Here is a 12,945-nt window from a genome sequence, read left to right on the forward strand (position 1 = left end):
CTGTCATAGAACCTCATTACTGATTTTCTGGAGCTTAGCAATAAAACTGCAACAATATTTGATATTTAGCAGTAATGAGAATGTGAAGCTGGTTTACTGAAATACAGTGCTGGTCAAAAGCCGTAGGCCGCTAGTATTTTCGCCAACAAAAAATAATTTTAAGTCAGTTATTTCTATCTTTTGCTGTAGTGTGTCAATAGGAAATATCAGTTCGCATAACATTATTTTGCCATTAATTGTAATAATCTAGTGAGATTTTGTTTGCACAAGGAGTCTGACAGCAGCCAGTGCTCCACACAGAGATCTGATCTCATCTCACCATCATCAGTCTGTCTAGTGTCTGGAATAACATGAAGAAACAGATCAAACTGAGACAGACTCAATCCAGAAGAACTGTAGCATTGTCTCCAAGACATTTCAAGAAACCTATCTGCAAAGCTACCTGAAAAACAATGCACAAGTTCAACTAGGACAAAGGTTTTTTTTAACGCATAATATGTTCACACCAAATGTTGATTTTATTTAGTTAATAGATATTAATTAATAAAATCTATTTATGGCATTATTTTTGACGGCATCCTCACTTTACAGCATTTTTGCACAAATGTCTAAAACTTTGCAGAATACTGCAGCTTAGCAGGTTTCTTGAAGCGTTTTGGAGACATTGCCACAGTTCTTCTGGATTGAGTCTGTCTCTGTTTGTTCTGTTTCTTCATGTTATTCAAGACAGACTGATGATGGTGAGATCAGATCTCTGTGCAGAGCACTGGCTGCTGTCAGACTCCTTGTGCAAACAAAAATCTCACTTTATTATTACATCTAATGGCAAAAATAATGTTTGGAAATGTAAACTGATATTTCCTACTGACTCACTACAGCAAAACAGAAATAACTGACTTAAAAGCTTTTTTTGTTGGTGAAAATACTAGTGGCCCACGACTTTGGCACAGTGCTGCATATCAGAAGTGCTTAACTTCATGACTTTTGGCATATATAGTATATAAATCCATAAAAACAGAGAAAAATACAGATGCATGGGGGAAATGTAGTGGTTTTATTACATTACAAGCCTGTATTGTATATCCCTGAATGGAGTCCATTAAAATCTTTTATTAGGGTTACAAGCACCATGTTTAAAGAGATCACCTCTAAAGACATGCAGTTTAACATCTCTGACGGATTTAAAGGGGTCATCGGATGCAAAATTCACTTTTGTTGTTGTCTGTGTGTTGGAAGTGTGTTCACAGATCCACCCTATAATGATAAAAAGAATGAGGTAGTTCTGCACTGGCCCCTCCCACAATAGTTGATTGACAGGTCCATATTACCTCAAGACCAGCCCTGAGTGAGTGGAGAGCTGTCCATGTGTCGACTCAGGTGCAGGGGAAGACACGAATGTCTCAGATTAAGCGATTGAGATGTTGTGTTGTTGGATGTAATAATGTACATAACAGTCCTCATACTCCCGACATCTGAGCCGCTGAAGACCCAGAGGATTAACATTACTTTCATTTTGAAAGAGATGCACCGATCCCTGATCTGCCTATCTGCATTTATGTCCAGGTGAATCATTCGTGATCCAGCTTCATCTACAGAAGAAGTGAGTATAATGGTTTTTCACAGAAGAGAGGGGCGGGGTCAGCAGAGCTCATTACCATTTAAAGCAACATGGACTAGAACTGCGTGCTGAAAACAGAGCTGATTTTGACCGGGTAAAAATTGTGTTTTCTACACTACTTTTGAGAAATTTTAGCCAAAGAATGTTATAGACTTTTAATTAAGACTCTAAAAAAATCAAATAAACTTATGGGCATCCATATAATAATGGGCACCCGATGACCCCCTTTAAGGTTAGAAAACATAAAACAATTATTTGTTTATTTGTCTGTATCAAATAAATATAAAACTGCAAAATATTTAACATAAAAACAGTGAAATATAATTATACATATCATACATAATAGTTTGTATATTTGATTATTGCTTTTGCATAGGCAGTGCATCACTACCTCTAGAAATAGAGCCTAATTAATCTTGGTTTGCACACAAAAAATAATTTCCAATCATTTAGATTACAATGAACACATCCTTTCTATCTTAACTATGATGTTGCCTCAGGGAAACACCATCTTTTCTGCACCCCAATTTCTTCATTTTGTGAGTACATGATCCATATAAGATTAGCAATGGATGGTTTATAATGAAGAGAAAATTTTGATGACTTTTTGTTCACATTACTCACCATGCAATCATTCTATAATTATGGAAATTATTAGTATGTTAAGAGGAATTGCTTAAATGGTTTGTTACCAAGAAGCAACATTAGCAGAAGTGTGTTGTTAGTATTCTAACATTAGCATATTAATTATTATTTAGATTCATTGTTGCAACATCACTGTACCCACAAAGGTTAGCAGTTAGTGAATTAGTAAAGTGTTATATTCAAGCATTATGTAATCTTACATTTCCTTTATATTCAAAATACATGTAAACTCATTTGATTTGACTTTGTTATATGTTAGACCACCCTGTGTCTTACGTCTTTCACACAGCTGCAACTTTTTTCCATCTGTACTCCATCATCCAGCAGAACAGAAGTGGCATCTAGAGATAAAACACATTCATACAAGCTGATATAGCAACAGTTGATTCAACAAGACACATATTTACCTGCATGCTTTATTTGTTTTTCTACCTCCCCACAAAAAGAACATGACATTAGTGTGTTCATTATCTTCATATAAGAAACATAAAATCCACATTTGGAGCTGTATTTCATTGGATTCACAAATATGACAGATTTATTTTACACTTTTAATAAGCCAACATAATATAAGCAGTGAATTATACCAAAAAAGGGCAAATTAATTGTGAAGTAAATGCAAGTAACTGTGACTTAAAGGATTAGTTCACTTTCAAAAAAAAAAAAATCCTGATAATTTACACCATTTACAAAAAAAGGAGGAGCTAACTTTTTTGTAGACCGTTTGACTTAGTCGACTATGTTCGACTTGTAAACACTGACTCTTTACTTCCGCCTACGTCAAGCATGACCTTTTCAACATGATTCGTATTACATGAAGTCATTGACGGGCATTGCATCATAGGGCATTGTTGAGCATTTTTGTTTATAAAGCATATACATATACATTTTTTTATTTTTTTAGAAACGTACCAATCATTTTGTTAGATAAGACCCTTATTCCTTGTCTGGGATAATCTTGACCTTCAACCATTTGGTAGCCGTTGAAGTCCACTATAAGGAGAATAATCCTGGAATGATTTAATAAAAAAAACGTAATTTCTTTTCGACTGAAGAAAGAAAGACGTAACCATCTTGGATGACATTGGGATGGGTAAATTATCAGGAAACTTTAATTGGAAAGTGAACTTTCCTTTAAGAATATTGTGTGTCTTATTTTCACTTTACTGATGTTACACTTACCCTTTATTTCAGCGATTTCTTTCTCTGCATTACCCTTTACAGTTTGAGCTTGTTTTCTGTCCACCATGTCAGTCCTCACTTGTCCTAGTGTCCTGAGGAGACACATGGTGTCAAATGCTGCTTCCCCTCCCTCTGACAGCAGCTCCAACACCTTCGTACACAAACCACAAACAAATGTATTAGTCTTCGCTCACTGACACCAGCTTTCAGTTCTGGGAATGAGATACTAGTGCATTTTCACCAGATACAACAATGTATTAAGAACTCGACACTCTGACAAAAATATAAAACAGATGCATAAAATTCAAATGCACACATGCACAAACCTGTAAACATTTGTAGCTCTTGAGCTCACTCAGGTTTTCCTCCAAGAACAGCAGGTAGATGCTGAGGTCATCATAACGGCGAGTTGTAGGCTGCAAATCCAGCACGTGACCGAACGCAGGCAGTAGGTGGTATGGACGGAGGAACTGAGCACGCTGGTGCTGGCGTGCAGGTTGGAAGGCAGTGTAAACCACGGCTGGTACTAAAAGTAAATACACCACCAGATTCATGCAACTTAGCAGGCGGAAAACACCCACTGCCACCAGCTTACATTGAACTGCATCTGGCACCGCACTCTCATTTACTAATATACCTGGAGAAAAACACAAACACAGTTCAGAAGAAAAAAAAACATTGCCACATGTTAATATTCATTTCTCAAGTCTATCAAACACTATCACACTATCAAACACTATCTGGCACACACCTCTGCGCAGGTTACAGGAGAACTGATCACTAGGTGAAACCCAAAAGATGTAGTAGGTCAGATAAAAGCAGGCCAGCAGTAAAGTGAGGAATGTTAAAACCCGACAAAGCAGATACTTTGCAGCCAAAGCCCACGATGCACGCTTTGTCTTTAAATACTGCTCTACAAGAGGGTACTTAAAACAAGCTTCAGTCATTTCAAGACCACTGAGAGAGAGAGAAAGAGAGAGAATAGGGGGTTTAAGATTAAGGTTTAGACAGCAGAATCAGGAATATTAAGGATATTTTAATACTCGTGTTATGAGTGAGGAAGGAAAGGAAATAGAAAGGAAGCTTAAATAGCAAAGAAGTTAGTTGTTCACAAGCATTCAAACTGGAAAATGATTTGATTCAGCAATGATGATTTAAATTGATTAAAAGTGACAGAAAAAACATTTTTTTAATGTTACAATAGATTTATATTTCAAATAAATGCAGTTCTTTTGAATTTTCCACTCTTTCTTTAAGTGAACTTTACATTATACTTTACGTATACTACTATGTCCCTATTTAGGTATTAATTTATTATATACTTTGTTACATGAATAGGCTATCTGAACATATATACATCAAAAGAAAGAACAGGTTAACTGCTTGTAAACAAAAGCATATTATTTTAGCATCATGCATTCTTTTTTTGTAAACACTTGAATGTGGTCAAGTTTTATAAATAAAAATAAATAAACAACAGTTTGAACAAAAAGCTGAAAAAAGACTATGAATTGTTTCTGTTACAGAAGATGTGTAATAGCGCCCCCTGCCTTATAACAATGAAAACAATGATTCCCGGAGCAAGTATAGCTCAAATATATTTAAACTTTTTTAAGTATAAGTCCAGTATACTTAAATGCAATTTTATTTATATTTTTGAGAAGTGCTTAAAGCGCATTTCTGAGAAGTCCATAAAAAGTTGACTGAAAGTATACTTTCCTATTTTTAGTTAAGAAGTATACTAATAGCACACTTGAATAAACTCCTTTTTCATAAGGGTAAGATACTTCTATAAAAACTTTACAAATATATTTACTGATACTGATTTTTTTTTGTCTCAGTCTGGAACAAAGTTGATCTGTAAGCAAACCGACTTTTTGGAATATTTAAATATTCTGAATTAATTAAAGCTTTTGGTTTTTTAATGTACAGTGTTGATAATGACTTTTAGAAGCAGTTTTAGAAGCACCCTATGAGAATCGAACATTGTATTTCTCACGATTTTAAACTTCAGGTTGCCATCATTGTGAGATTTGTGAAGATGTTCAGTGCACTTCACCTGTGTGGGTCTTCTGCAATGTCCTTGTCTTGTTTGGATGTGAGGCTCTTGGCGAGGCGGATTGCACGGTTGTAGCAACGGTCGAGTTCCTCCATGATAAAACTGAGGTCAGAGGATAGGGAAGGGGCAGCCGTGAAGCGCCAGAAGAGAGCAGGAATATACATGAGGATGGCAACCAGCAGAAGGATATAAGGAAAGAACTGCAGGTAAAGAGACAGAGAATAAGACAGTAACAAAGCAACAAAGAACATCTTTTGATATGTCATTGTTGTTCACTATATTCTACCTTGTGTAGATAAAGAGGGGTGCTATCTGCCCCATTTTCTGTAGGGTGATGCTCTATTGCAGCCCAGCAGAAGGAGTCCACATATGCAGCCTGCCTCAGTGTGAAATTAGTTGGGGGAAAACATGTGATCTGAGAACCTAAGAGAGTGGACATTACACAAGAACTTGAATTTTTTTTACATTAAAACATAAAAAGAGCTAGGTAATGGAAATGATATTATTAATCTCATCCCAAAAATGCTCAATTACTTAATACAAAAATACAAAGTGTTTTTGCATCTCTGTTATGAGCAATCGATATTCCTGCGATGTGATATTAAGGTAAGTGCATTATCATGGTGTGCTTTGTGTTAATTATGTCTATTTTATAAACGTCTTTTATAAACACTCATCTTAAATTCATCAAAACTAGAGGAACAAGTGGGAAGACAATTGCTTCCTTCATAATTTACAGGCTACTAATCTACCTACTGTTTCTTAATATTTGTGAAGTGTTGCTGAAAGTAGCACAAAAGAAGATTAACTGAAGAATATTGGAGCTCCGTTGTATGAAAAAAACAGAACAATTCTGCAGATAAATTAAAGTCAGATTTGGAATGACGAGAGTGAGTACATTTTATTTTTATTACTTACAAATCAGAGTGTTACAATCATTTTCATTATGGTAATTGCAGCACTTGAAATATAAATTATATTAATCCAATTAATGCCAAATAAAAGCACATCTTAAATTAATAATTCTAATATTATAATAAAATTAAGAATTTTTATATGAATTAAAACAGTTAACATTTATTAAAATATTATTTATTAAAAACTAACAGACCCCATTACCGCGATTACATCCATCTTGTATGGCTAGTAATAGATAGTGTTGCAACTTTTAACCAACAACCTAGAACCTAACAGATTTCCGAACTCAATACAATCAAGTAGAAAAGAACACTGGGCTTTTTCCCTTCCTGTTTGAAATTTTGTGAGACAATTACACTCCTGTCTCAGGATGACAGAAGAACTTTGCCAAGCATAACACTCTGGTTTAGATATGACTGAAAAAGTGTGTTATTTCTGCCATCGACCAGGCTTCGACTCATTAGGCCTATACCAACACCGATAAGAAGCCCTCAACTATATTGGCTGAAATAAAAATAAACAAAAGATATAATGGTTACAATGCTTGAGGCAAGCAATAATTATTTAAAACTTTAAAATAAGTGCATTTATCCTGCAAAATAACAGGTCGCAACTTCGCATGCTTATAAACTGCTGCATGTGCCTCATTGTGTTTTGTTTTGTGAACGCGCACATCGCTCCTGGCGCGTCCTCCTCAGCAGTGACGCGCCCATTCAGGATTTAAACGCAAAACCGATTAGCCTAGAAACTGACGCTGGTCTTTGTCCAAGTAATAAGTTGTTTTAAAACACTTTCTTCCATCTGTAACGAAATATTACAAAACACCCTACAAATACAATGGAGTAAATGTCGATTTAGCGAGTGTCTTTCAACAATTGGTAGCCTTCCTGTTGAAATCAGTAAGATTACCGAGAGATGCGCTTCATGTTTATCATAAGAACATGAACCCACACGTTTGAGCCTCTCATCTCTATCAGACGTTTCAGACTAAACACTGTTGACTTTTTTTTCCCCGCAATTTTTTGTAGCGGTTATAAAATGCTTTTACTGACCCACAGAGACTTCTTGTGCAAAGGCGAGTGAGATGAATAACAAAGGAAGCCCAACCGCGATAAAACAGACCAGTTTGTCTGTTGCCAGTTCCAGCCGCACGCCTTTATACTTAGAATCACTCGGCTCTTTCAACAAAAAATCAGAAAACACATATTCGGTAGCAACGCGTGCTATTGCCATTGTTGCGATGAAATGTACAGTATGTGTCAAGTGCACCTCTAGTTCCGGTGGGCAGGGTTTCGTGCAACCAATAACAACAACATCATCATCTGAGGGAATTGTAGAAACCGTAATTCAGTCTTAAGTCAAATTGATACAGTCGTCCAAATCTTTTTTATTAAAAAGTATTAAAACGTTTTAAGCTTGACGTTCATAGCCTCCATTAAATTTAGGCTATACTGACGTGTGATTTTATGAGACAAAGAAAAAAGACGTATGACAAGTCTGTTATCAAATAAAGACAGCAATAAAGTGAGAGGCATATGCCTAAACCTAAACCTAACTTCTAGGCTAGTAAACTAGCATAGTAATAATGATAATTATGTTGTTTAATAATAATATATTTTCATGTGCGCTCCTGGACAGACAGCAGAAAGAAAACAATGGGTTTTTTTCATCGCAATACTCTCCATCTACTACTTCCTGTGGGATTCTCTTAAAGTAACCATATGACACGGACATTCTTTCTTTCTTTCTCCACCACACTACACTAAAGAACACAAAAATAAGAAGTGGAAAAAAATAATTATTCGTGTCTCTAACCACTGAAGTTGGGAAATTTCCCTAACTTTGCAGAGAGACAGAAGTGCTGGTTAGGTAAACCTCAAACAGTGCAGAAATGTCAGATGGAGGCTCCATGCAACTTTCACAAGCTTCCCTTTACTCTCTTTCTTTATGTCTGTGACACTGACCCTGCCATCCCATTTACATCGCTTATGCATAAGTGAGTATTTCTTGTTGAAACAAACAAACAAAAGCTGTTGTAGCACTAAACAACCAGTAAGTAAATTGTGCATTTATAATTTATTCAGTCCACATGTGTTTATCATTTTAGTAGCATGAACTAACTGTTCAATAACATGGTATGAAAATATTGTCCCAGTATTGCACATAAAACTCTTTTTTAAAGATTTATTAAGTTATCTTTTCCTGGAAATAAGAATTTTTAGTGACTTTTCACTTTGTTCAATGATCATTAAGTTTTACTGTAGTATTGCTGATTTTCTTAGCACCTCTGTTGTCCACACAGATTTGTGATTTTTTTTTCAAACAAACATCAAAAATGGATTTCAGTGAAAGCTCAGCTTTATTGACTTCAGTGAAGAAACAAGTTGCAAAAGACACACAAAAAAAGATAGTAAGAGAGAAACTGCAGACATTTTCTGAAGAAAGAAAAATGGATACAGGGAATAGTTTTTATTTAAATGCTCTTTTTATTATTGTATGCAGCCATCTTTGACCTTTTGTAGATCATCTTATGTTCTTTTCAATCGTGGAACAGGTCAAAGAAGCTGTGGTCATCTGGGGCCTCCTCAAATGCCACCCCCTCACAGTAGGCCGGGGGTACAAAGACTTGCAGGTCACCAACTTCTGTTTCAACCCCGAAAAAACTGAAGCCGAAAAGAGCTGTTTAATGACTGATATGCAAAACTGAAGGATACAATAAAATGTAGACATCTTCAACATTTTTAGAGAAACTTGAATTTATTTTCTGCTCTACCTGAAGAGAAGGTCCTTCTTATCACCATAGTAGGAGCCAGAGACCGGCAAACAGCCACAGGAAGTGATTGACAGAGAGTAGTGAGCTGAAAAGGAAATTGGAATCCACCAAAAAATAAATACGATATTTTGATACACAACAAAAAGCATGATTTAGAAAAAAATAAATAAAAATAATAATAATCAAACAAATAAAACAGGTACTGACCGTGAAGTTCAGGCAACTTTCCACTCCACACGCGAACTCTGAGTCCCTGTTCTGTGATGGAGGGGCTGCCCATGTAAATCTCAGACTCGTGAGTGGCATCGGGTGGAATCTCCATCAGGTGCTTACGGAACTGCAGAGTCTCCTTCTTGCAACTTTCGTTTTTACTATCTATCTCATAAAGTGTACCCTGTGTGGAAATAAAGTGCTTGAATATATACTGCTGAAAAAAAGCTACAAAACCAAAAACTTGTGAATCACAAGCTGAAAGAAGAAGAGGAATAGAGAGACAGATTTGCTGATTAGGCCTACCTCTTCAAAATGTACGAGCACATCCGTATGAGAAGTTTTGTTCGCATGAGCAGCGTCCTCCACAAAACGAAATTTATTCGCTTTGGAGTCATAACTGAACTCTCCAGATGCAAGGTCATGACCCCCCGTTGAAACCTGCATGTGACACAAAAGAGAACAGTATAAAGGTTCAATAAAAAAACTTTTTATTTAGCTTTTAATAGTTCTGAAGCTTGCAATAGGTTTACGGTAACAAAAGTTTTAAATGCAAATAGAATTTCAATGGTAAATATATGTGCTCCACCACACTGCCTTATTTTACTAATATTTTATCACACAGGCTAATTAAACAAATTAAAAATGCATTTTCAAGGGAATATGTTCACTGTAGATGCCTGTAAACTAGTGTTTGTATTAAACAAAAAGAGCCAGATTGTACACTCACAACCTGATACAAATATTAAACATCTTTTTGAAATTTTGTACACTCACCACTTTCATTGTTCCACTGATCAATGGTGGTGAATCTGTAAGAGAAATATTAAAAGTATAATTTCTTCACATCCACTGCAGCTTCTGAGAATATTCTGATTCCAAAATCTGATTGTAATATAAGTAACATTAGAGAAAAATATAGAGCTCTTACGACATGGCTGGCGATCAGATGAAGCCCAGGCAACAGCACAAAGGCACGAGAAAACCACACAGAGCAGCTTGACTGTATGCATCATTGCTCTCTAACTTTATTCAGGTCCAGACACATGCACAATCATTCAGACTGTTCTTTTTATATATAACCCCTGCACCCCATATAAATGCCCCCCTCCCTTCCATCTCTGGACATCCAGCAATGGAACAAACAAAAGATGTTTCAAAATCACCTTCTGAAAGCTGGACAGAATTGGCACAAATGACCATTCACAAGACAAACAAGGTCAAAAAATTTAATTTATACAAACAATCCCCCCCGTCCGGCCTCTGATCGGCACTCAGCGGTGCTGGCTCCATACTGGTCCAGAGACAGTTGGTGTCGTATCGCATGATTTTGGTTCATGTAAGGTGAGGATTACACCGAGGATGCCCCGACTAAACTTCTCAATCAAGGGAAAAAGAAAAAAAAGTCGGTTATACAGGTGTGAAAACAAAAAGCCATCTGGTGCGTTCTCGGTTTCCTTGTCATTCTGTTCTACTAACAGAAGACTGCACTTGCAATACTTAGAAGTATTTGCATCTGATTTTTACATTTTAAAAATTGACCACAATGCTCTTGGTCAGTTGTTTTGTCACTCTTGTGATTTTACTTATTTTTGCACCATTGGAAATCGGACAAGACGAAGACAAACTGCTCATTTACATGCTGTTGTTGTTGTTTTTTACACCTGAGACATGCACAAACCCAACTGCATATCTAGAAACTCAACTGCATATCAAGAATTTCGATTATATTTCATTGATTCTGTTTTCTTGTAAAGAGGACACAAGAAATCCCCCTAAATGTTGTTAGGCCACTTTCACTATTGCTGTTTTATGCCAGGGATTGTCAGGAATTGGTTCTGACATTTACGTTTCGATGGTAAAGATCCTATCGTCGAAAATTGTTCTTAGATCAGTTTTAAAGAAACGCAGTGCGTGTTAAGCTGATGCTTGTTGCGAAATCTGGATCTTTCAAAAAAATACATTTGCTTTCTCAGAATGTAAAGGTCAGAGTGATTCCGATTCCTGTGCTGGTGTTTGCTACAAACTGTGAATTATGTAGAGCATACATGTATTCCAAACTGCCTTGCTTAAAAAATAAAGCCTTAGCAAAAGAAGCTTTTCATTATGAATCTAAGATGAATACCAAAAGATGAGGTGACCATCTATGTGTGGTTGATGTAGTAACTATCAGAGCCCAGATGTTGAACTGCAGTCACCTTTGTGAGCTCTATTCTGCTCGGGACAATGCGGGATGCTTGTGACTGGTGAAATTTAGTTATTTGCTTTCCCTGCTTGATGTCAGTCTTGTTTTCTAGGTAAAAGGGAACATGAACCAGAAGGAAAACATGTAAGAAAAAAAAAAAATCTCATCAAAATCACATTTTAAGCGCAAATCTAAATGACAGAAACAGATTTACTATTGCATTTCCTTAGAACATTTTCCATACATAATTTTTTTTTTCATTATTATAATATCAATTTATTCATAGAAACAGAACAATGTTTTAAAATGATCTTTTTTTCTTTCTCTCTTTAATTAACTGCACACAACTTGTCATTGGAAGCATTTGAGGCATACAAAAAAAAAAACCATTTGGTGTAGAAACAAGTTTCACTTAGTAATTGCTAGTAAATTTCACAAACAATACAGAAACTGTAAAAGAAACAGCAAGTAACACACTGAATTAAAATGAAATTTTGAAGTAGGCCGAAAGTGAAAAAGCATTTTCCAATAGTCCAATAATCTTTGTTTTATTTTCAACTTCAACTTCCTTTCATGGGTGGTTATCAATCACTATTTCAGTTAACTATTTCAATTCAGTATTATTTTTCTTATTTTGATGTTTAAGGATGAGCTTGTTTCTGGTTTGCATTTTTAATATGAATATACAGTATTTGGATATTTTTATGTACACTGAATTCATATAAAAGCTCTAGCAAGAGGTCTGCTGGCCCATGCAGTACATTCCCAAAAGAATTTACAAAAGAAAAGGCTTTCTTCTACAGTGATAGCTTTAGGCTACCATTGCCATCTTGTGGATCATTTGAAAGTAACAGCCTCTTTCCCCCGATTGAGTTGTGGATGTGCGCACACTGGAAGTTACAGCCTCATCAGACTATTGGGCAACTTTGCTCTAATGGGCCTGAAGGTGCTCACCAACATCTGATAGTTCGGCGGTTTTCTTCTAAGCAGACTTAAGTTTGTGGTCTAGGCTCACTTATAGGATTCCAGCATTGGATCAGGAATTACCCAGAATCAAGTCTTGTTATTTTTCTCTAGTCTATTTGTCAATAAAACCTAATGCCATACTGTTATTTGGTGAAGGATCTGCAGTGTCTTATAAATATTTGCAGCTGAGAATGCTACACTCAATTGTCATGTTATTCAGGTACACCTGTTCATCACAAATATCTAATCAGACAATGACATGGCAGAAACACAATGTATTTAGGCTTGTAGACATTGTCAAGATCAAACATCTTGAAAATAGACAATGTGAAGTTCAAACCGAGCATCAAAATGAGGAAGAAAGGGGAGTTAATTGACTTTGAATGTGG

General features: G+C 36.0%; 2 protein-coding genes across 2 annotated transcripts; both read right to left on the reverse strand.

Moving 5' to 3' along the window:
* Positions 1-1,033: 1,033 nt before the first annotated feature.
* On the reverse strand, positions 1,034-7,710 carry panx1b (pannexin 1b). The gene is made up of 7 exons (XM_052592575.1): positions 7,475-7,710; positions 5,791-5,927; positions 5,505-5,704; positions 4,197-4,402; positions 3,772-4,082; positions 3,446-3,596; positions 1,034-2,604 (listed from the first exon to the last, which is right to left on the reverse strand). Exons 1-7 carry the CDS (start codon positions 7,653-7,655, stop codon positions 2,519-2,521), a joined length of 1,272 nt encoding a protein of 423 aa, XP_052448535.1. The 5' UTR covers positions 7,656-7,710; the 3' UTR covers positions 1,034-2,518.
* A 1,052-nt stretch (positions 7,711-8,762) lies between these two features.
* LOC128004114 (ependymin-2) lies at positions 8,763-10,470 on the reverse strand. Its single transcript, XM_052592576.1, has 6 exons — positions 10,337-10,470; positions 10,183-10,217; positions 9,712-9,846; positions 9,403-9,589; positions 9,196-9,280; positions 8,763-9,085 (listed from the first exon to the last, which is right to left on the reverse strand). The coding sequence occupies exons 1-6, from the start codon at positions 10,419-10,421 to the stop codon at positions 8,962-8,964; spliced, it is 651 nt and encodes a 216-aa protein (XP_052448536.1). The 5' UTR covers positions 10,422-10,470; the 3' UTR covers positions 8,763-8,961.
* Between the last annotated feature and the right edge of the window lie 2,475 nt (positions 10,471-12,945).

This window comes from Carassius gibelio, chromosome A5, assembly GCF_023724105.1.
Source record: "Carassius gibelio isolate Cgi1373 ecotype wild population from Czech Republic chromosome A5, carGib1.2-hapl.c, whole genome shotgun sequence".
Taxonomy (NCBI): Eukaryota; Metazoa; Chordata; class Actinopteri; order Cypriniformes; family Cyprinidae; genus Carassius; species Carassius gibelio.